The sequence below is a fragment of the Crinia signifera genome, chromosome 2, assembly GCF_055691185.1.
Source record: "Crinia signifera chromosome 2, ASM5569118v1, whole genome shotgun sequence".
Taxonomy (NCBI): Eukaryota; Metazoa; Chordata; class Amphibia; order Anura; family Myobatrachidae; genus Crinia; species Crinia signifera.
The window spans coordinates 100,089,953-100,115,021 of record NC_139218.1 but is presented as its reverse complement, the minus strand read 5'-3'; the positions used below and the strand labels follow the sequence as shown (position 1 = coordinate 100,115,021).

At 45.0% G+C, this 25,069-nt stretch overlaps 1 protein-coding gene across 7 annotated transcripts in view; it reads right to left on the bottom strand.

The window, feature by feature from the left end:
- Positions 1 to 6,316: 6,316 nt before the first annotated feature.
- Positions 6,317 to 25,069, bottom strand: part of LOC146058800 (uncharacterized) — a 508,052-nt gene continuing 489,299 nt past the window's right edge. For all 7 annotated transcript variants that reach the window (XM_083171028.1, XM_083171024.1, XM_083171022.1 and 4 more), the window contains one exon: positions 6,317 to 7,004. In XM_083171028.1, coding sequence (XP_083027154.1) covers positions 6,932 to 7,004 — 73 coding nt within the window. In that variant the 3' untranslated portion in view covers positions 6,317 to 6,931. The remainder of the gene's footprint in view (positions 7,005 to 25,069) is intronic.

Here is a 25,069-nt window from a genome sequence, read left to right as displayed (position 1 = left end):
ACAGCAACAAGGTGAGATGTAGCAAGGTGCAGATCCGCTTGTAAGTCCAAAACGACCCGTCCGGAACAAGGGATTTGAAGAACAGGGACACTGCGTCACCTAGAGCTGCTCGCCTCCAGTAGGACCATCCAAACTTGAGTGTCGTTTGGATGGTCCTACGGGAGGCCACACTAATTCTGGTGGCAGCCCTTCTTTTGTACCTTTTAGGCTCATGGAAGTCAAATAAGTGCACAAATGTCTATGCACTGTAGGAAAACAAACAAACAAACAAACAAACACATAATTGAGACACATGAACTCCAGATGCCTCCTTCTTTCATTATTCTTTTAAGAGACTTGATCAATCATCAGTAGATGCAGAATTTTATATGAATGAAGAGGATGATGCATGCCCCCCCCCCCCCTCCACCTGCAAGTGTGTGTTTACAAATGCCAACTCCCTGCCTGCTACTATGTTTACCAGGAAATTCTTTATTGCAAGGGCCGGACAATAGGGGTTAGCCTGGACCAGAAGTGGTGGGTTGATCCGTACTAGGGGTGAGGGTTGACCAATGAGTAAATGGGCAGGTGGGTGTGACATGCAGCCTGGATTCATCCAGGCTGGAGGCCGGCATGAATGTACATGAAGGGCTGATACAGCACTTTAGTTGCTTTGACTGGAGGATGGCACTATCGAGAAAGCACGAGTACTGTATGTTAAAGAGTTCAGTACTACAGTATATAATGACAGGGGTACTCTCATTCATGGGGAAGGATTGTAATAGAAGGGGTACTCTCACTCAGGAGTGAGGCCGTCTGTGCTTGCCAGCCATTATATGGGACTTCTTGCCACCATCATCCCCTCCTTGAGGAGGTGGGGGGCCCCCTGAGCTATTAGTGTATGATACCCCAATATTTCTGTTGCTGGCCCTGCTAATACTAATTCTAATTGTAAGGGCATAGGGTCAGATGCACTAAGCGTCAAAAAGTAATAAAGTGGAGAGTGATAAACAGCCAGCCAATCAGCTGCTAACTGCCATGTTACAGGCTGGGTTTGAAAGATGACAGGTAGGGGCTAATTGACTGGTTGTTTATCACCCTTCACTTTATGAAGCTTAGTGCATCTGTGCCATGTTCTGAAAAAGCAGAGAACTCTATACCAGGAACTCAATGTTGATGCAAGGTGGGCTTGGGTGTTTGAAATGACAGGGCCTAGTTTTAGTCCTGGTCCAGTCCTGTTGTTGCCTGTACCGGCAATTGCACATTATAAGGTATATTTATTTTACATTACCCCAAAGTGTAACAGTATACAGTAGAGTTTGGCATATAAGCACACAAAATACATTTTGTGCTATAGTACTAAATCCCTGTAGGTGTGCACAATTTCTCAGCTTGAGTAAAGTAACTGACTGAAGTGCCGGGTTCTAACTCATGGAAATGTACAAAATGGATTAGCTATAGGTAAGTGAAGATTGCTTCTCTATATTGCCTCCACTTCCTTGTTAGAAGTATATTATGCAGAGATGTAGTACCGATACCTTTTTTAGCTTAATTTTTTTAATTCTTGTAACTAGTTCTAGAAAAAACAAAGAAATCAGTCAAATAATTTCAGCAATTAATAAATTATGTCTGGGAAGAAAGCAACGACTATAAATTTTGTACCAGCTTGTACTGACACCTTCATCATAGAACACATGCACTGATATACTGTGAACACATGGAAATGATTCAGCTATAATTGATCCATTGGGTAAATAAATTATGTATAAACAAGATAGAAACGAAAGAAAAAAACCCTCCTACAACTTTGACGCAATTTTGGTATATCACCTGAAGATGTGTGATTGTATGTATATTACAGATGGGAGGAGCTTTGCAATACATCAGAGGTTCCCAAACTCTATCCTTAAGACCCCACACAGCTCAAGGCTTCCAGATTACCCAGCAGGTACGCAGTTGTACTCAACAAGTACTGACACATTTTAAAAGATCCAAAGATGGAGCTTATTATTTAACTTGTGATTCAGGGAGTTGTAAACTAATGCAATTCCAATTTTTTAGGCTACGGAACTGCTATGTTAGCAAGTGAAGCTGTCCCCCTGGAATGAAAAGGGACGCACACTGGAGCCATCGCTACACATACGCAGTATCCATACACAACAACGGAAACATCAACTGCTCAAGTAGGCAGGGTCGATGCAATGCATGGGAGCACCCCAGGCGCGGGGGGGGGCACCCTGGCGCTCACCTGCCCAGCGCTGGCCACTCACCCGCACCATGCCGCGGCCGATGCACCGGCCGCCGCGGTCACTACATAGGGGGTGGTAGAGGAGGCTTGGGAAGGACTGCTGTCTAGCGCGATGCGCCACTGTAAGGCACCACGGGGGGGGGGGTGTTTGGAACGGCGGGTGGGGGTGATGCGGCGGCCGCCACTGTGTCGCTGGTAGCAGGGGGAAGAGGAGTGACAGCTACTCACCTCCATCCAGCGGGGTCCCGGCTCCCAACTAGCGCCCTCCAGTGGCCGGCGCCTTAGGCAAATGCCTAGAGCTGCCTAGTGGTGGCGCCGGCCCTGCAAGTAGGTAAATGGCTACATACTGTAGACTGGTCACAAACTTAGATGGAACAAAACATAATATATACTGTGTAAAGTTCATGTCTTATTTACATTTTAGTGTACAAGAGCCCTGTTAGCCTGTATGTAATTATCTAAATTGTGATATTATAAATGATAAACATTTATAGATATGTTACCTTTAAATCTATTATAAAGAGGCATGGAAAATAAACATACATCACTTCTTTACATAAGCTTGCACCCAGTTTATGTAGGTGTAATATTGATATCATGTACTGTAGAGAATATATTGTGAGATTTATGTTAGTCAAAATAAGATGCAGCTCAAAAAGGTGCTTAACTTGCAGATATGCACCCTCTCCGTACTGCACTTGCATGTTAATGATCCTGATGAAGTCTCCAAAGGCAAGAGGTCACAGGGAAACTGCAGGATCTGCACAGTCTAGCAAGTTTGCACCAAGATGAACCTTTTTTTGTTGAGCAAGTAAAATTATATGCAACTATTTAGCACTTATCTCCTAAAAAATCATAAATTAAGGTTTTTGTAAGAATGATGGCAATCTGAATGAGGCCCAATTCCTTGTTTCCTGTCCATAAAACTAAATGCATAATAACGCAGTGCACTGGAAGGCAGGTAAGGTAAATGTATCATAGTTGCCTACCCTCCTGCATTCTGCAGGAGACTCCCTGAAATAACAGCAATCTCCCTCTCTCCCTCATTAGTCTAGCAATCTCCCACATTTCACCTAGACCACACTACACTGTTACATTTTTGGGGAAAAAAGGAATGAGATAGATACATTTACATTGAATCATCAGCACCATTTCCCAGCACATTACCAAGTATAGTAGCTCTTACTAACTGCTTTGGGGCTCATCTACATTTGGATATAAGTCATTTTAAAAGATTCCCCTCAGATGTAGCAGTGCACACTCACTCTTCTAGGTGCCACATTCACTATCTTTTTTCACAATCTCTCCCTATATGGAACTGGGAAGCGGTCATCTATTAGAATGAACTTAGGTCTACAGTCATAAGGTCGACCCCACTAGGTCGACTGGCAGGAAGGTCGACCTGACATAAGGTCGACATAGGCCAAGGTCGACATGACTTAAGGTCGAATTTGCATAAAGGTCCACATGAGGAAGGTCGACTGGTCATAAGGTCGACATGGGGTTTTCACTGTTTTTTGAGCCGACATGTGCCGACAGGCGGTATTTCATGCCCTACCATCCACTAGGGCGTGGAGGAGGGTATTAAAGCTGTGGCGAGCGAAGCGAGCCACCGTGCCCGATGCATGGCGAGCGTCCGATTCTCATTGCCAACTGTGTCCATGTCGACTGTGTCGACATTCGGCTCAAAAAACAGTGAAAACCCCCACGTCGACCTTATGACCAGTCGACCTTCGTCATGTCGACCTTTATGCAAATTCGACCTTAAGTCATGTCGACCTTGGCCCATGTCGACCTTAAATCAGGTCGACCTTCCTGCCAGTCGACCTAATGGGGTCGACCTAATGACTGTAGACCTAAGTTCATTCTGACAGATGTACCGATTCCATGGAACTAGTCACACCGTTTGGGTGGAGCTTGACACGCCCCCTCAATGGTGCGCTGTGTATAATTCTACTACCAACTATAATCTCCCTGAAACTAGTTTTCAAAGGTAGGCAAGTATGAAATGTATACCTTAATGGTGTAAAGCATAGGATTACCATTCATCTGGGATTCATGAAGGTTCCTGGCATTAGTGGCCTATAAAGGTACATGAAAGTGCTCCAGGCTTGCCTACCCTCCCGGAATGGCTGGGAGGCTCCCGTAAATCGGGTCCGCCTCCTGGCCCCCCGGAAAGGTGGGCAAGTCTCCCACTTGCCGGCCAGAGCCCCTGCACCCCCTTTCCCTGCTGATCGTATTACCGGCGTTTACCGCAAATCGAGGGTCTGCAGAGAGGGGGCGGCGCTAAAATGACGCAAATCGCATCATTTTGCATAATTTTAGCACCGCCCCTACTCATGGACCCACGAATCGTGGTGTTTGCATGGATTGGCGGCAGGGCTTTGAGTCAGCCTCCTTGTTCCCACCCCCCGACCATGAGATTCAGCTGGCCTCTCTGGGCTTCTCCCAGAGAGGCAAATCTAAAAGTCAACAAGTATGAAGTGCTCAGGGGGTTAGGCAATAGTGAAATATAAAGGGGCATTAAGGGGCTCGGAGGCACATAGATGGCCAAGAATAGGTCATATAAGGAGGCATTTTTTAAGAATATGGCCATAAATATTTCTGGCAAAATAAAATAATTTGTAACCCTTTTGGCCACCCTTCTGATTACGCTCCCTGTCCTGGAATCTAAAAATTAAAATGTCGTAGTTCTACGTAACGGAGTGAATGGGACTTGAGTGCAGGTGACAGAATCATTCAGCATCAGGAGAGGATTATGGGAAATCAACAGTTACATTTTTTACCTTCTGATTAAAGACCTACGTACCATTTCTTTGCACTATGATAAAGGCATTGATCACACTATGTTTGTGATCCTTATCTTTCATAAAGTGGCCATATACTACTTCGATTTTACCCGATTGCACCTGATTCTGATGCATCAGGACGAGAAATCGAGTGAAATCGGACAAATCGCATGTGTTTTAGATCTGCGGCAATCTGATGCGCGGTCTGGTGCACATTGAATCGGATCCCCTAGATCACAAGTGCTGCACTGTCATATTGGACAACCTCTGGCAGCACGTGCTGGGATTGCATGTAATATATCACATGGAAAAGGACTATATGCCCAGACGGTTCATGGGGGATCGCGTGCGACTTCTTCCATCGGAGAGGTCCACAAGTGTATGGAGGCCTTAAGAATTAAAAAAAAAAAGGAAATAGATAAGAATCAACGGTACTTGTGTATTTTGGCGGCGCCCCCGATGTCCGTCGTACGGCGAACAGATCGCATCGCATGCCATGCACCCGATGGCATACGATGCGATGCGACGCGATTTTGACCCCCTATACGACCAAAAATCGTATAAGCACCCTAAAGGGTGCTTTTGAGCACTGAAATGGGTGCTTACAATGTTAAATGCACCCCCAGGCCACTCCCCCACTATAAACGTGAACCCGAAGCGTGGCGAGCCCGCGAGGGGCGGCGGTACGCGTCCTACGACCTTTTCATACCCCCACTATCCACGTCGGCGTGGAGTTGAGAATAGAATAGTGTGGCGAGCGGACGCGGATACCTTCACAGGTAAACGCGTCCCTTCGCGGGCTTCACAGGTATCCGCGGCCCCTCGCCACGCTTCGGGCTCGGTGGCTCGCTGCGCTCGCCACACTATTCTATTCTCAACTCCACGCCGACGTGGATAGTGGGGGTATGAAAAGGTCGTAGGACGCGTACCGCTGCGCTCGCCACGCTTCGGGTTCACGTTTATAGTGGGGGGGTGGCGTGGGGGTGCATTTAACATTGTAAGCACCCATTCGGGTGCTTAACATTGTATAAGCACCCATTAGGGTGCTTATACAATCTTTAATCGCATCGCATCGTATGGCATTGTATGCCATGTACAATGGCATACAATTTCAAAATTGTATGCCATCGTGCACTATCGTACGATATCGCGTCGCATCGCATACCATCGTATGCGTTATGGTATGCGATGCGATGGGCGCCGCCAAAATGCACAAGTACCGAATCAACAATTGTCCTTGTGTTACCTATCTGTCCAAATGTACTTATTTACCAATACCAAATTCCATGTATTGAGACAATTACATTTATACTGTTTAATCATGCAAATCTTAGATAAAACATAAAAGCACAGCAGTCCTAGCAATAAAGAACATGTATCCAGTTTTACTTCCCTTCCCCAGAAAACAACCAGCATTGTTTATTTCCCACAATAACAGGTGTGTGTGCGTGTCTGGTGAAGGAGGCTGCTTTGTCTAATGAACTTCTATAGATAAATATACTAATTGTTTATATTACAGCATGTTGTGCTTGTGCCTCCCAGTATCATCTAGTTGCATTTGTAAGGCCACCAAATTTACAGTCCTGAGATTTGCAGCTGGTATGACCCCAGCATGTCTTGTGGTTCTGCTGCAGTCAGAAGCTCCGGTTTTCCAGCATTAAATATTAACAACAGAGTATTAATAATGAAGCATGACAGCTCCTTAATTAGGCATTCCAAGGTTGTCTTTCGCCTTCCTCTCTTTCTTTCAGGCAGGGTACAGTAAATTCAGCGGGGATTGGTGCAGTCTTTCAGCTTTCAGTTTCACGCAGACAAAAAAATGGTCAGGGTCCTTTGTCCCTTAATGTCATGGATGGCATGGAGAATAATACTGTGGTATCATCGCCAGAATCTGAATCCTCCTCATCTATGTGGCTCATATAGCGCACATTGGCTGGATGATATTCCTTGATCTTTGTGCTGTCGCACAGTCTAGATTGGAGAGCCACCTGAAATTAAAAACAAAGCATATATTACTTTTACAATTGCATGTAACCTGTTTTTTATTCATAAAGTTTTGTGTTGCTTATGAAGATACTGCTGGCACCTGACATAATTGGTAATTAATAAATATAAATCAATACTTTTTCTGTGTCAATTTAAATTATTTTAACCAGAAAATTATGATTTGACAATGAAATGACGAGTATTTTGTGACTGAGTAACTACCATAACAGACAGGCAGTTTTGACGATAATACAATTTCAAACTGTACAAATAACCCAGGACCGACCTGGGTCACTATGTGCTGTAAAAGGGCCTTTGGGAAAAAGCCGGGCCCAGCATACTGGCAATCCGATGCAGGTAAAAATAAGGATTTTGCACGGGTCGGACCCGGGTTGCTGGGTAGTGTGATCGAGTAACCCAGGTCCAGCGACCTGGCTCCCGTTCACATCTATAGAGGAGGCAGCAGGATTACCTAAGTGCTGCCTCCTCCTAGCCCCAACCTGTCACACCGCCGCTCTACCCCACGGAGGATGTCAGCAACCCGGCAATGAGCCATGTCCTAATCCCAGGTGCGACCTGTCATTTGCAGTCTAAAAGCAGATACTAATTACCCAGGAATGGGCTGCTGGAGGGTCCCTGCAGGGCCCCAGGTCTGCTGCCCCCTTTCCCCTCTCATCCAGAAAATACCTGTGGCCACCAACGTCTTCCTGGTGATGTCTAGTGAACAGCATCTGGTGTGGATTACTAGGTCGACAGTGTCTAGGCCAACAGTCATTTATTCGTCCATGAATGGTCAACAGGAAAAAGGTTGACACTTGAACAAGGTCGACATGTACTAGGTCAATATTGACAAAAGGATGACACAAGCAATAGGTTGATATACAAATGGCTGACACAGAAAAATTCAACATGAGTTTTTCACATTTTTTTGTGTGTCTCTGTTGACATTTGTCACGTTTCCCAATCATGTAAGAAATCGAGTGTGTGGTGCTATTGGACTGGTTTCAAATTAAAATGTATGTCTTCTCATTTAAAAGCTTTTAATCTTAAAAAATTATCTTGACATACCTCACAACTGTCCCGATTTGTATGGGACAGTCACTTTTTTGGGGGACTGTCCTGCTGTCCAGTGGCGGAACTCCGGGAGGCAATGGAGTCATTTGCCACAAGGCTTCTGGCCTAAAGGGGCATTGACTCCATTGCTGCCACTGGGTCCTGGCATTCCCCTGCACCCTTTATATGAACACATGGGCAGAAGCTGCGGTGGGGTGACATTGATGTCCTGTGGACCCCCACCCTTAATGCGGAGGGAGAAGGACCAGCTGATCCGACCTCTACCCATTCTGGTGCTGCCATGCTCGTCTGGAGGATCCAAGCCAGTGGCGTAACTATAGAGGGTGCAGGGGATGCAGCTGCTATGGGGCCCGGCGGGTTGGGGGGCCCGGGGACCCAGCACACAATCCCCTGCACCCTCGTAAATTTGTACTGACCCGGTTAGCGGTGGTGGGTTGTGCAGTGAAGGGGAGGAGGGACCGTTGATCCAGGCTCTCTTCTCTCATTTCCTACACCCTCTGGTGGTGCTGTCGCCGGGGCTCTACGTCACCAGCCCCGGCGCTAAAAACAGAACACCCCGCTGCCAGCGCTGTGACGAGGAGACCCGTAGCTATATCCCCGGGAGACCCGCCGCTACGTTAGCAGGAGGCAGTGGGAGACACAGCCCAGAGGGAGCGGGAGACGCAGCACTGTGACCACTGACCACTGAGAACCATCGTTACGTCCAAATGAGGCAGCGGGAGACACGGCCCTGAGTCAGCAGGAGACGCGGCCCAGAGGCAGCGGGAGACACGGCACTGTGACCACTGAGAACCAGCAGTGGAGGTAGCTGAACTAATGGGGAAGTACAAAGAGAAAGGAGAGCAAGGTATGAGTGCCACCTCTACTGGGACAGGTGGTATGGGATTCTGTTGCCACTGTCAGAATCCATTCAAACTCCTGGCTCCTTTCCCTCTCTCTATCTCCCCCCTCCTCCCTCTATCTGATTCCCTCTCCTTCCCTCTCTCCTCCTCCTTCACTCTCTCTCACCTCCTCTCTCTCTCTCATCTCTTCCCTCTCTCTCTCCTGTATCTGTACCATGTCCCCTCTCTTCTCTCTTTTTCTTAGTCCCCTGCACCCTTTTCCTCTTGCCCCCTTTTTTTCTCTCAACCCTCTCTCCCACCCCCTTTCTCTTATCTCTTTCCCTTATTTCTTTCCTTCCTTTCTCCCTTTCTGTAAACTGACATTTTTTAAAGTGGAAATCACTTACAAGGTAAATCAAAACCATGCCTTGTGATTGTCCTGTTAAAAAGAGTCGAGTCATAGTTCATGATCTGGAATCCAGCACGGCCGCCTAACTCTTCTGGCATTGTATGCCGCCCCCTGTCTCCCCCCCCCCTCCCCAAACATCCTCTCACTCTCTTGCTCCCCTCTCTCCATGCCATTCCCGCTCACTAGTGCTCACACACCTCCATTTCTCTCTCTTGCTCCTCACTACAATGCTCCCTACCCTAAGGGACATTGTAATAACAACCGAAGGGGGGCCCTTTCCAGATTTTGCTATGTGGCCCACAATGTTCTAGTTACGCCCCTGATCCAAGCCCTGTGTTGCCTGCGGGGAGGCCGGACACCTGTGACCTGCAGAGAAACCGGCACAACCTGTGGTATGACCCGGCACCTCTGACCTGCAGGAGAACTACTGGAGCGACCTGAGGGATGACTACTGCTGCAAGTACAAAGCACTGCTATACAGAGTTACAGTCCAGTTCCATGTGTTGCTGTTATTTTGATTTAAAATATAATTTTATATTCCTTTGGGGGGATGGGACTATTTGTTAAAAAGTGATGCCTGTCCCAAACATTCAAACCCCTCTTCCCCTCCCCTCCCCTCCCCTCCCCTCTCCTCTCTTTTTCTGTGTCCACAATTTTTTTCTTTCCTCCTACTTTCTCTCTCTCTCTCCCCCTCTCAGTCTCATCGACCTCTCTTCCTCTCCCCCCCTCCACCTGTCTGTCTGTCTATATATAAACTCTCACCACTCTCCTCTCCTTTTCTCTCCTGGCTTCCCATCTCTCTCCTCTTTTCCACTCTCTCCCATGCTCTTTCCGTCACCACGCCTCTCCCTGTTTCACCTTTCTCTCTATCCCAAAACGCTATTGAAAATAAACACTTGAACATTAAGTTTCTTATCAAAACCTGAGTTTTGAACATTAAGTTTCTTATCAAAACCTGGAATGACAGCTTTCTATTGAGATATATATATAAATATATAAATGTCTATATATATATATCTCACTCAACGATGGCACGCCGGACTCAGTAAATAAAGAATACTTCTGACCACACAGGTAACTGCAACATTTCAACACTTTATTTGTGTTCTTGTCAAGCCATGCGCATATGCCACTTTTTCAAGGCATTTTTTTAAAAGCGGCATATGCGAAGCGCGCGCCGGCCTGATAACGGCATGTGGCGTTTCATGTGTGCTAATGTATATTGTATTTTTGATATGCCTCAAACTGCTCTTGTCAGAGCATGATTGATATTTATAACAATAGCACTACCTAACTCTGTCTACATATTGCCCAGGTTACAGTGGCTTACTGAGCTGGGGCTGTGGGTGGGCTGAGGCACACTGTACTGTGCTTAATGCTGACAGGCAGCGGCACACTTAAACTGTCAGTGATACACCCACATGTTAGATATAGGTGATTAATATACTTTCTGTACTGATCTCCTGACAGATCAATGCATACAGGCTTAGAGACCTGCAGGATTTAACCAACAGGTCAGAATTACAATGCCTGTCTTTTTTATTTATGCATGTGTTGTTCCGATATTGCAGCTACAGTAGTGATACACGCTGGGACTAATTGTCAGCACATATTAATGTGCTAATGTGGGCTCTGGCACTATCAGCTTGCACAGTAAGACATACTATAAGTGCCGTGCATGGTTTTGTATATGAATAAAGACACAGCAGACTAGTGATAGATCTGCATGTGCCTACTGACGTTAAAGAGACACAGGTTGCCACAGTGCTACTATATATGCCTAAACATAAGAAGCCACACAGCTTTTTGTCTCTTCATTGTTACACACATATATAAACCAGTTACACCCACAGCATTAAACTAACTCACAATGATATGTGCAGATGTAGGGCCCACCATTGAACAAAAAAATTGCCTGCATGCCATACTTGCCGACTTTGGCATACTCCTTTCCGGGAGAAGCCCGGAAAGGAGTGAAAGGGGGCGGGTAGAGGCTTCGTTTTGGGGGCGGGGCACTGGTGATGTCATCAAGCCCCGCCCCCATGACGGGCTGAAGCCTCAATTTGTGGGTCCGTGGGTGGGGCTAAAAATGATGTGAAATGCAGCGAATTGCGTCATTTAGCCCCGCCCCCTCCCCGCGGACCCGCGAAAGTCATAGTTTTTAGACCGCGGGGAGAGGGGGAGCCGGGGCTGTAGGGAAATGCGGGAGACTTGCCCCCCTTCCCGGGGGACCGGGAGGGGGACCCGATTTGCGGGACCCTCCCGGCCATTCCGGGAGGGTAGGCAAGTATGCTGCATGCTGAAGTTTAAAACACACTGTGCTGAGCACACATATATCCATAGAGTATGGATCATTGGGTCAACCTAAAGATGCAGTAAGTTTGTGTGGTTCTGCGCTAACCTATTAAAGCGGCTCTTATAATGGGATTAGAATGATAAAGAAAAAAAGAAAAAAAACGGAAGTTGATTCCCGGAACTTTTTACAAACTTCCGGGAATCAACTTCCGTTTTTTGCAATAAAGTTTTATCTATAAAAGTACAATGTGCTCACAAAGAAAATATCCTTGAAAAAGTGCGCTAAGTCGCATGAAACACGTTGGACAGCATCCACCAACTTCTACCTACAGCGGCACGCTGTCCCCACTACCCGCAGCACCTCCGAGCAACCCGCCGTCAGAACTTCCGGCGACTTCCGGGTAACGGCAGAGACGGAAGAACAGTGCAGCGTGGTTCAGCCAGTCTCACCAGCAAACCATCTCTCCTCTCAGCCAAAACACCGCAGACCATCACGGAAGCTACAGCACTGAGGTACATAGGGCAAGATAGGGACAGTGCCACACGGAGCTATTTGTTCTTAACTACAAAACACCTATTCCCCAAAAGGGTGTAAACATTGTTTTTAACATATTTCTTTTACAGGTACCACTCATTATACATATCTAGCACCCCATAAGATCAATCGGCTTAATTAAAAAAATAGCGCTCTTTTTTTCTTTATCAACCTAAAGATGGTCAATGGTCATTAGGTCGACACCGTTGGGTCGACATACTGCAAGGTCAACAGGGGTCTAGGTCGACATGGGACAAGGTCAACATGACATTAGGTCGACACAAGCAATTAGGTCAACATGGTCTAGGTCGACAGTCAAAAGGTCAACATTGGGTTTTTCACAGTTTTTTTTTTTTACCTGAATGTCGACATAGTCTACATGGACACTGTTTTAGGTGCACCTCTGCACTCGCCATGCTTCGGGCACGGTGCCTCACTATGCTCGGCACACTATTTTACTCTCCCACCATGCCCTAGTGGATGGTGGGGCATGAAATACCACCTGTCGGCAAGTCGGCTCAAAAAACAGTGAAAAACCCCATGTCAACCTTTTGTCTGTCGACCTAGACCATGACGACCTTGTCCCATGTCAACCTGGACCCCTGTCAACCTTGCAGTATGTCGACCTAACGGTGTCGACCTAATGACTATTGACCATCTTTAGGTCGACCAACCAACCATCTCGCTATCTATATAAGAGGACGGGAGCCAGGACCAAACAATCCCGGGCCATACCACAAGCATAAGTCTAATGCTGTGTACACACTAGTACAATCTGCATAAGATCCACATGCGATTACAATTTAGACTATCTGCATACAATTTACACTATCTGCATTCAATTTAGACTATATGGTGCAGATCTGCATTATATAGACAGGGCAGCCAAGACTTTCTGGTTAAGATATGGGAGCGCGCATCTTGAACGCATCTGGATCGCTTGGGATAAAACCCATACAATCTGCATGAGATCCAGATAAGATTTTGACTATATAGTCCAAATCTTATCTGGATCTTATGCAGATTGTATCAGTGTGTACACAGCATAACACAAAACTAGTTGCTCAATGCAGCTTATGACTAAATAAATTAAATATATATTGGTGATTATACATATCAAAACTGTAATCCTATTAACATACTAGCTGCTGCAGAGCTCTAGTTGACATATGTAACAATTGTTGCTTATCTGTCCACATACAGAGGCCAAAGTATCCATGGAACTCTATTAACTATTGAAAGTGAAACATAACCTTCTGTTACATTTCATGTGATACAATTACAGGAAGCACAATACACTTAATATAACTTGAGGCATCTGAAGTTTGGATCTGCACTGTGCACTTCACTCCCACCAAGGAGTCTGTCTGGTTGCAGGTCAGACAAATGTTCAATATCCCTGAGTTTATTAAGCCCTTACAGTGAGGACTCATCATTAGTGGACTTCCATTGATCTTGGTACTTCAGATTTGGATTCATTTGCTTACGATCAAAGGAATCAGTTACATCTTCAAATACTAAAGTGCTTCTGATTTGTGGTTTATATTTTGCCCCTGATGAAGTCATGATAATGACGAAACGCGTTGGGCCTCGTGCTTTCATATGTTGATCATTGACACCTGACATCAGGAAAGAATACCTACTGCGAAGTTTTATTGAAATTTTTATCTGTCAATTTACATTGTTCTATGCCAATAGGGCAATTTTATTAAATATCACTTTTTACAAAATTGTTCATTCATTTAAAGTGCCCTCTGAAACTCTCTTTTCATCTCTAAAACTCTGATACCATCTAACAGGGGATCCTACAGAGGTGCTACTCCAGTGTTGTAGTGTGCGCAAATTGGGGTACCCGTGTCCTACCTATATATAGATCTATAGATCTATATATAGATCTATATATAGATCTATAGATCTATATATAGATATATAGCAAGACGCTCATCGTCTGCTGATCCGCTTTGCCAGTCCCTCCATTGGTTGCCTGTATCTTACCGTATTCAATATAAAACACTTCTACTCGCATATAAAGCTATTAACCATACTGCACCAGCATATATCTCTGAATTTATCACAAAATATCTCCCATCTCGGCCACTACGCTCTGCACAAGATCTGCGCCTCTCTTCTGCACGGACCACCAGCTCCCATTCACTATTACAGGACTTTCATCTGGCTGCTTCCACCCTATGGAATGCCTTTCCATGCACAATAAGACTCTCTACTAGCCTCCAAACTTTCAAGTGTTCCCTGAAAACTCACCTCTTCAGGCAAGCCTATCATATTTAAGTACCACACGCATAACCCTCTGAGATACTTATGTATTATATAGCTTCCCTTCTGGACCTGCAACTTGGTGGGACTGCTATGCTATTACTGGTGCCTGTCCTTGTGTTTCCCTCCTATATCCCTATAGATTGTAAGCTTGCAGCAGGGCTCTCCTACCTCCAAGTCTGTCTGTCGTTACCCAGTTTGTTTTATCACTGTCTACTATTGTAAAGCGCAACAGGATCTGCTGCGCTATATAAGAGACTGTAAATAAATAAATAAATAATAATAATAAAAAAAAAAAAAATATATATATATATATATATATATATATAATATGTTAGCAGTAATGATTGTACAGTGCACCTGCATGTAACTATAAGTCTCTGCAAGGTAGCACCTCTCATTACAACCAGCAAGGCTGTGCAGTCCTGTTTCCTATATAGGCAGAGCCCAGGGCAGTTCCTGAGTTTTTTGGCACCCATTGCAAATTACAAGGGATGTGGTCACACAATAGTACCGCAATTCATATTATGCCACACAGTAGTACAATCATATTAACATTACATAACATTAAACCACTTAGTTGTGCCCCTTTTTCACATTATAACACACATTAGGGCTCCTTATTCAAGTTAAACTACACAGTAGTACTCCTTATACATCTATGCCACACAGTAGTACTGCTTATACATCTATGCCACACAGTAGAGTCGCGTACGCGGAATGCCCACAGAAGTATTACCACTTATACACATAATGCTCACGGCAGTAGTACCACTTACGCAAAATGCTTACAGTAGTGCCCCTTACATACATATCAGTCTCTGTCAATCCAGAAGCTCCATGCTCTCTCTCCCCCAGACCCTTCTCACCATGGGCCAGATTTTCTAAGCTTCAAAAGTGATAAAACGGAGAGTGATAAACAGCCAGCCAATCAGCTCCTACCTGCCATGTCACAGATTGTATTTGAAAATGTCAGACAGGAGCTGATTGGCTGGCTGTTTATCACTCTCCATTTTATCACTTTTGAAGCTTAGAGAATCTGGCCCCATGTCTTTAGAGTAAAATATTCCTATACATTCAAAATTTTAACTCCACTCCAAATCAGTAAATGTTATTAGTTAATCATCTGAACAAAGGCAACTTGTATTTTAGGTATAGTAGGCATTTTAAAAAGCAGATTACTCACATCAACATAGAGCCTACTGATTATACTGTAATAATTAGTGCAATTATAACTTAATTAGCAGCTTTTATTTCAAGATAACTATTTCTCTATTTCCAAGGTTTAGAAAATGTTGCAAAATATAAATGTTTTTCAGAAAGATATCAGGGCTGAGAATGTGCAGACATGATCAGGGACATGAATGTGCTAAGAGAGAACAGTCACATAAAATGTGACCTGCTTTAATGAAAGGAAAATTGCTTCCTACACCAGAGTGAAAGGAACTGAACAGGAAACCGCAGACACAACAAAGAAGAGAGAACTAAACAAAATAATATAAAAGAGGTTTCTTTGTAATTAACACAATATTGGACCAGTACTTCCACATGGAGGATGAAATTCTGATATACACATGATGGCAAGGCTGTCTCTGTTGTACATATATTATTCCCCCCTCTGCTATTATATTATTGAAAACATACAATTATTTTAAGTTCTAAGAACTGATGATAGCGGAGAGACTAACATTAAGTGGGTGACACAAATTATGATATAAATAGTTAAAAGACTATTCATTAGGTAATGAGTGTTCTATAGTTCACAGACAATGTCAACAATTATTAGGTGGACACAGAGGCGCTTTAAGAGAGGAGGAGGCCCGCGTGCTCTAGAGGGCTCAGACTTTACTACGCATGCGCGGAACTCTGAAAAAACTGTGCCGCTACCATTTTTGGACAATTTTGGGAGCGCTGCTGCCTTCATCACCTGACCCTGGAGGGGTAAGTATTAAACAATGGCATACCTCCCAACTTTTGAAGTTGGGAGGTCGGGACGTTTGCGCAGCGAAGCCGCGCGCGCTCCCGAAAAAGGGGCGCGGCCTTGAGAAAAGGGGGCGTGGCCTCATGGGGTGATGCGAACTCCGGCCACGCCCCGTTTTCGCTGCTCGTCGGCGCTGAATAGACGCTGTGCGCATGCGCACAGCGTCTATTCTCAGCAAGCTGGGGGGGCTCCCAACTGTCCCCCCCACCGCGGGACAATGGCGGCCCCGGGCGGGACGCGGGAACGTCCCCGAATATCGGGACGTTCCCACGGTAAGCGTGACAGTTGGGAGGTATGCAATGGGTGCAGTGTGGGCCTCTCTGGGACTCAGGGGCCCGTGTGCACTGCACATATTGCATCCATTATATATACGCCACTGGGTTGACAGCAAAAGGTCGACATGCACATGGTCAACATAGACAAAAGGTTGACATTGACAAAAAGTTGACATGAAAAAGGTAAACACATAACCGATGCATGAGTTTTTCATGTATTCTTGGCATCATGTTGACACCTGAGCACATGGATCCCCTTTGTGCATGTGTAACATGTCGTATCGCCAGGCACCTTGCCGGATACACTAGGTAACAGTATGTTCTTGATTGTGATATCACTTGTGGGACCAGGGCTCCAATCATGAAAATGCATACAGAAAATGCATTGGTCGTTTTGTGTGTCTGTCTGCCTGGTTATATCCACGTCATTTATGGATATAGATGGGCATCTGCCTTAGATGAGTATTTGGGGTGTTGGGTGCACTGCTCTGTGCTTGTGTGGGAGACAGGAGGGGGACAAGGCCACTACTCTGGGCAGGACCACATCTTAAAATGAAAAGCCAGTGGATAACAGGTGGCCTTATATGTGTGCCGGCCTCCCGGGAATCTTCCCTGTAAGATCTATGGCCAATCTGCCCCTGGAGCAGCACGTGCACAGTAGCACACTTGGAACAGGTATAAGGCACTATATTGATGGGAGAAGGGTTTTTGTACCTGCAGATGAGAGGTACTTGTATAAAACACTGAAAATGACTATACAACCACAAAATACTGGAAAGAGTTAAAGCTGATGAAAAAAACTTGCTCACTATAATTTTTCTACCATTAATAAAAAAAAATCATCCATTTGAGACCTTTTAAAGACCCCCAGTGCTTCCTTATGGCCACTAACCTCCTTCTATATGTTCCTGCTATCTCGGGGTCCAGGAAGAGTTTCTCACTTTTTCATGCGCTTCTTCTAGGCTGCATATTAGAGAAAAGTCGCATGTATTGACCTCAATGAAATCTCTTTTCGTCAAGATATTATATATTCAGAGCTCGACCAAATTTGCCTTTTAATATGTTACTAATCCACAGCCTCGTGGTCTTCTCTGGGTCTTGTATAATAAATAGCTAATTATTATATTTAGCTAGCTACTGCAATCTTGAAATCTGCCACAATATGGTTCGCTATTCTCTTGGGCTACGAGTGTGGAATCTCAGTCATTACAGATTTCTATTTCACACATCGAGGCTCCTCTTTCTCAAGCTACGAAAAGCGTTTAGGGGGCGTCTGTTGCTTTAAAAAGAGCATGGAAATGCTCTGGATGCGCTCCAAGACACACGGGCCCCAGCCGCCGAGGAGGCTGTGATGCTTTGCACTTAGCACTTCAAGCTACAAGATTCTGCCACATGCTGATAACCTGCTGCTTGAATTACCACTTGCCAGTCTGAAGCACACAAATATCTGCTGTAGTGTATGTGTTGTCATATGTTATTTCTTTACACTCTGAGTCACGGGCATCAGCGTCTGTCATACGATAGCATTCATTTTCTGACAATGTTCACCTTCCCTGCTAAACATGAGTTCTGCCTTCCTCAAGCTTGTCTTTATCTGCTGACTCAAAATTAACTTGGGGTGTCTGCTCCTTGAATTGCTCTATAATTATTTCAAGCACTCTTCGCACACGCTTCCTTCTGTAGCGAGCCTGAAACAGATGCTGTCTATGGAGATTCTCCCAGAACCCTTAGTTCTGAATAGATCCTCGCTCTTTCTTGTAGCACAGACACTGAAAACAATTACCAGTATTTCATCTTGATCACTGGAGTGGATTTCAAGGTCATCATTCTACAGCGCAATTCTGATTTCAAACCTAGTTTTTAATTGTATCTTTTCAGATTCTGTACAATTCCGTTCATTATAAAGGAACCCATAGTGCAGTAAATACAATAGCCTTGTTCAATTATAAAAATGATGTAAGTAAAAAAATTTTTCACACATTATTTTATATTACTATTATCAATTATGACACCCATCAATCCTTGTAAATAAATTCAACATACAACACGCCAGCCCTATGGTCACCTTCGAAAAGTTCTAGAACATCACAGGGATCAGAGGCCCCCCTGGGTGTTATTTTTAGTAAATTTAGGCAGTACATAAATTCTTACTGCCACGATAAGAGGCAACAGGACATTATAGTTAGGGACTAAGTAAAAACCGGAACCGGGCCCCGGAATGCCGGATAGAACAGGATCCATTCATCAAACTGCCATTCTGGAGCTTGTGGTGTTTGATCTAGGGGTGCCTGTCCCCTTTGGAGGGTGTCTAGAACAGCTGTCACCAGGGAGATGGGGAAGGACAAATGGCAGCCTTCCCTTATGGTCTTGACCGCTCCGGTTTTTACTACATCCCTGGACCATACAGTGAGGCTGTAATCTCTCCTTCCCCATTTCCAAGGTAACAGCTGTCATAGTGTTCCCCCATCAGACAGGACACCCCACTGGGCAGCCCTCCTTCCCCCCAGACACTACAAGCTCCCAAATGGCTCAGTTTAATAGCTCGTCTAGTCTGGCGGTATCAATCGCTTTGTAAAATTCAATTATAATGTATAACTCATACCCTGTTATACATCAGCGTGGCTAGAACTACCACGTGGTTTTTAGTAAAAATTACCGCTTCCACCACCAGTCTCTTCTCAGTGAGATCGGGTTAGGGAGCGTCCTGTGTCAGACTGACACGCTGGGATTGCTGGCGCAATTTTCCCCTCTCCGCTCTCCTAGCTGGTAGCCGGTACACAATTTTTTAGTAAATACATCAGCGTGTCCTATCAGACGCAATTGTGTGCTGGCTACCAGCTAGGAGAGCGGAGAGGGGAAAATTGCGCCAGCAATCCCAGCGTGTAAGTCTGACACAGGACGCTCCCTAACCCGATCTCACTGAGGAGATACTGGCGGTGGAAGCGGTAATTTTTACTAAAAACCACGTGGTAGTTCTAGCCCACGCTGATGTATAACAGTGTACGAGTTGTACATTTTAATTGAATATTACAAAGCGATTGATACCTTTTTGAATAAAAAGCAATACTTGCACTATGAAGAGCTTCCTTCCGTCTTCCATTCCAGATATCTACTAATCCCGTGGGGTCCCGGTATTCCCTTGGAAAGCAGCGGCCTAGAAGTGAAAAAGGTCTAGTGCTTAAACTCCCTGGACTTTGTGATACAAACTCTGGGAACTGAAACCCAAAAAGCTGAAGCAGGTTTTTATTGTGAGGCTGCAAAGCTAGCGCATCTCCATTCTTCCACTTGTTTTACACACACACACACACACACACATATATATATATATATATATATATATATATATATATATAGATGCATAAATAACTGGGAGTAAGGGGAGCTCTACTTGGAAGGTTGGTTTTCAGAGAGCAATGCCAGATTTGAAGGCTGTGGCATATAATTCGATCAGGAATGGTCAAGAATACCATAGGTTGTTAGATGTTCAAAACTATTTTTGTAAGCATGGATGGGAGTTGGTTACTGAAAAGGAAATGTGGCAGAAGTAAGAGTTCGTGAGGAAGATTGATGCATACAGTAAGAAGGGCTGATGTCATTAAGGGTTTGCAAGAGGGTAACTTCAATTGGTGTTGCTGAAGTGGAGCAGTGAAAGAGGGTTATCTTGATGCAGCCTTTAGTATTCATTAGACTAAAGACAGATGGGTGAGAGGAATACCAAATGGAAGAGAATGCAGTAGTTGACTCACATCATGAGGAAATAGATGACTTTTGATAGCACCCTGTATAAGAAAAAGGATGTATTCAAGCACCATTCTGAAGGTGGGAGGGGGGGGGGGGCGTTCACAGGACTAAAGGCATAAACTATTATTTTAAAATGTTTTTCAATGACCAATAGTTTTTTTATTTTTCATCTATTTTTAAACCTAAAATGCAGTTGGCAGGTTGTTAACCAACCTTGTTCCAGCCACGTAACAGCTATCCCCTACACTGGCTACATGTAAGGGGGCAAATCACTCTCAAGATTGGGACATTCCTTCATGACCATGGACCAAGGTACTTGAAGCAGCTTCTGATCCCTTACTGCCCCTCTTGATTACTGCGATCTGTATGCACTGTATGACAAATCTGTGTATGTGCTGTAAAGGCAAATGTACAGTAAAGTACTTTGAAACCTATTAGGAGAAAAGCGCTACATAAATACCTATTGCTACAGATGTAGCGCTCCCCATCTAGTGGGGGTCTGGCGGTTGGATCGCCGGAAGGTGAGGCATGCGCGTGTCCCCTTACAATGGTGCTCCCCACTTCTCGGTGCCACCTCCCCCCCCCCCCTCCCAACCCTGCCCATCTCCCTGAAGTGGAGACAGGCAGGGTTCGCCGCCCCCACCGCCCAGAACCTGGGACACGCGTCCCAGTCAGATGGAGTGCCATCTCGCCAGCAGGGGCATTCTGGTGAGCCCCGGCGCTGGCTGAGAGGCACTCCATCTGTATTATTATTACAAATGGGGGCCCAGGGGACCAGCGGATATGTCAAAATGTACCTTCCAATAGAGATAATTTGAGTTATTCCTTACAAACTGACATAATTAATCATCTCATTTTCATAATATAATAAACTGCAGCTCCCAGCACATCACCAAGAAAACAGCAGGGAACCGTTAAACCTTAACACTGAAGCAAGAGTGGTCTTACATTTATTGAAATTTCTGAGTAATATAGCATCACTCATCTTTACATTTAAGTTACCACAAGGAGGTGTGGTCTCATATTATGAGGGTGTGACTACCACTTCTGACTGGCTGTCCTTATTCTTAATCTTGTAATGCTGCTAACACACGGGTATAAGCTCTCAGGGACTTGCTGTTCATACTGCCCATGTGCATGTAACAAAGGTTATACAACTGGCATCAATGATTATTATTATAATTTTATTTATAAGGCGCCACAAGTGTTGTGCAGTGCCGTACAAAGATCATTACATTAAATTACATTAGATCAATGTACATTAGATCAATGATCTAATGGTTGTGGCATGTGGAGGAGGCTTTGGCTTTAGACTGCCCAGCTGGCGCTGTAGTACAATGTACATAAAGTAATGGTTCCATCAGTAAGATACATTAACACAGCCATCTGGCAGTCACCTTAAGTACTTTCACCCCCCACAGTACATCAGGACAGGTGATAGCTAACAAACATGGAATAAATTAGGCGTTCATTTTATACCTCGGCTGTCAGCTGCAAACTGGGCTGCGGCCTAATCAGCCTATTGGTTAATCAGGCCTTGTCAGTGCACCACCCTCTGCACAATGCCTATTTGATAGACTATATCATTATAGTTAGGAGCTATAATGTAATCTTTATGGTGTCCTTCATGCCTGCACATTGTCATTTAGGTAAACCTCTCTACAGTGGCCTTTCGCATAAAAATGTCCGTCTACTCTTAAAAATGTATGCATTGCAATGCAAAATGATTTTATACATACCAGGGACAGTTAGTAGTATTAAGCATCATGTTACACAATCTTAGTTTAAGCAACGCTTTGTCCGTCCCAGGACCGACGAGCCTAGATCTTTCTCAGAACCTACTACTGACAGAGTTAGAGGGAGAAAAATGCTTGAACCCTTTTTCATTCAATCCTGGCAAGAAGATAACCATTAAACAAAATTCTATTCTGTGAGCATGCGAGTGAGTCTTTCATCTTGGCTCATCGCTTTTATTCCCTACATGTGCTTAGAAACATACTGAGCAGGACCACACAGCTCGTCCGACTTTCCCACTTTTGTCTCCCCTGCTATCAAAGAGAAGAGATGAACTCCTTGATGTCTGACCAGTTTCTGTTACTCGGCGGTCAAAGCCAAACACTAGGTCATAGCCATTTAAAATCTAGTACCATTCAAAAACACAATGTTTGTTTTAAGCAAAAACTGTGAACATCATTGTAGTTCTAGGAAACAAAGTAACTTCCTTCAATAGAGGAAACCATTACAAATGTCCCTTTTCTTTTCTTGATGATAAATGTAGGGGGTAAATTTACTAAAGCTTCTAAAAATGAAGAGATGATGTTGCCCATAGCAACCAATTACATTCTGTCTATCATTTTCTAGGATTCAATAGAAAAATGATAGACAGAATCTGATTGGTTATGGAAAACATCATTTTGAATTTATAGAAATTTTAGTAAAATTACCCATATGAGTCTATTTAAGTAATTTATTAAACCAAAATAAGTCATCTTTTAATATCAGGGTATTTAACAAAAGCTGATGTATACCAGATATCTCCTACATTCACCCTACTGCCGTAGTACCCATGACGCTCAATAGGGCGTCTCAGTTTGTTGCCTAGAGACGTACTTAGTTATTCTACAGCTATTAAACACTCCTTGGAGATCGGTCTCTCACTGGGCCATGTTAATATGGAAAAGAAGCCTCATTGCCAGTTATAACATAAATGTGCAGGGTATGCATAATTCTGCCCGGGGGCATTCACTTCCAGCTGAAGGCCGGCTCTACATGATGGGTTTCCAGGATGTCAACATAGTCACTAAAAATGAGAACTCATGTCGCCATTTTCATGTGTCAACCATTCCCATGGTGACCTATTGCACGTCCACCTTTTCATGCGTCGGCCATTCATGGTTGACCTTATGACTGTTGACTTTGCCAAATGGAGTAGTTTTCATTTTCCCAGTGTTTTGCGCAATAGAGATGTCTCCTGGAACAAGACGCAGCTGCCATGTTCCCGTAAACCTGCACAGGCCCTTTCCTCTCTTAAAATGTCCCTGGCAAGTTAGTCATTGATCCAACCATATGCTGAACTACCATTGGTGCAGCAGGTGCATTACACTGGGTCCCCTGAGGACTAAGGGGCCCAATGCTGCCCAAACCAGCAATGAGTTATCCCCTGGCCCTTCCGCAGACCATTTTGAACAGTGTTGAATGGCCCAGTGCAGGGAGCAGGATGGACCACACTGCCTGAGGGATATGGGGGGGCGATTCGGCCCCATCTCCGATGGTGGGGTCTGTGTATGCGCATAGGCGATGTGCAAACCCCTGCAGCAAATGCCTTTGGCAAATATTTTATTCGCTGGGACCCTCGTTGCCGGATTGAAAGGCAGGGGTCATTTATGGGTGTGTACCCGGAGTTTGATGTCTACAAAAACATGGGGTGCGTCCATAGAAATGCTGGGCGGACCCCAGCGAATGCTGGCGCATCCCTGCCTGCTCGAGACGGGTGATTGATGTCACATGACTGCAGCACTCGTCCCAAATTCGCAGAAGACCAGACAACTGAAAAGTAAGTCCTGGCTTACTTTTGGCAGGTAACAGAGGAAAAAATCATTGGATGGTGAGTAAGTGTACACATCCGCTCACAGCATAGAAAGGGGATCCGGCCAGTGTTCGCCTGGGCGGCGTTAACCTGCTTGCTAGGCTGCGTATATATGTGCAGCCTAGCCAGCAGGTCTGAATCGCGCCCCTAGCCCTTACCTAAAAGACAGGGATGACCTTGTGTTCTGGTCTGATATCAGAGTCCTGCCACCTATCAGCGCTGATGATCGCAGTCCCGGGCTGCCTCTAATTAACAGACAGCTGTACATGGTTTCTGCTTCACTTCTGCCTGTGAATTGAAGGCAGCTCCCATACAATGTAATTATCCCTGTCAGAGTTGGTTTGACTGAGTGCCAAACTCAGAATAGCCAAGGGGTGAGGGGCCTATCAAAGACTACAAGGTTGTGTCATACCTCCCAACGTTCTATGATGATGAAGAGTGCTGAAATTTGGGATGTGGGGTTGTGGCCTTCAAATGGCGTCACTCACGTGAGGCCATGCCCCATTTTGCCACTGCTGCCGCTCTGCCTACAAGGAAAAGATGCTGCACACAGCGTCTAGTCACCACTGCCCTGCGGTGGCAGCGGCATCTCCCAACTGCCCCCCCCCACCACGGGACACTGCTGGCGGGACGTTCCCACGGAAAGCGGCACAGTTGGGAGGTATGCATTGTGCTTGTACATGTAATTCATTGTCTTGCCTGACACCCAATGCCATTTTGCATATTTGCAACTTGGGTTAAGGTGCCCACACACTAGAACGATTTTTTGGCCGATTGCCGATAAATCGGCCGATATATCGTCCGATGTTTACCGATAATCGGTCGTAAATCGGCCGATTTTGGTCCGATGCGCGCTCCAGTGGATCTTTTGCTAAATCTTCTAATCTTACAAGCTGCATGAAAGATCAGAAGATTTAACAAAAGATCCATAGGAACGCACATGGGATCTTAAGAAAAATCTTTGGTAAAGATGTGCGCTTGCCTGAAATCTTTTGTCCAGGACAGGCAAAACATTTGAAGGCTAATTTATGCGCACATCTTATGATCGCAGATCTTTCTAGTGTGTGGGCACCTTT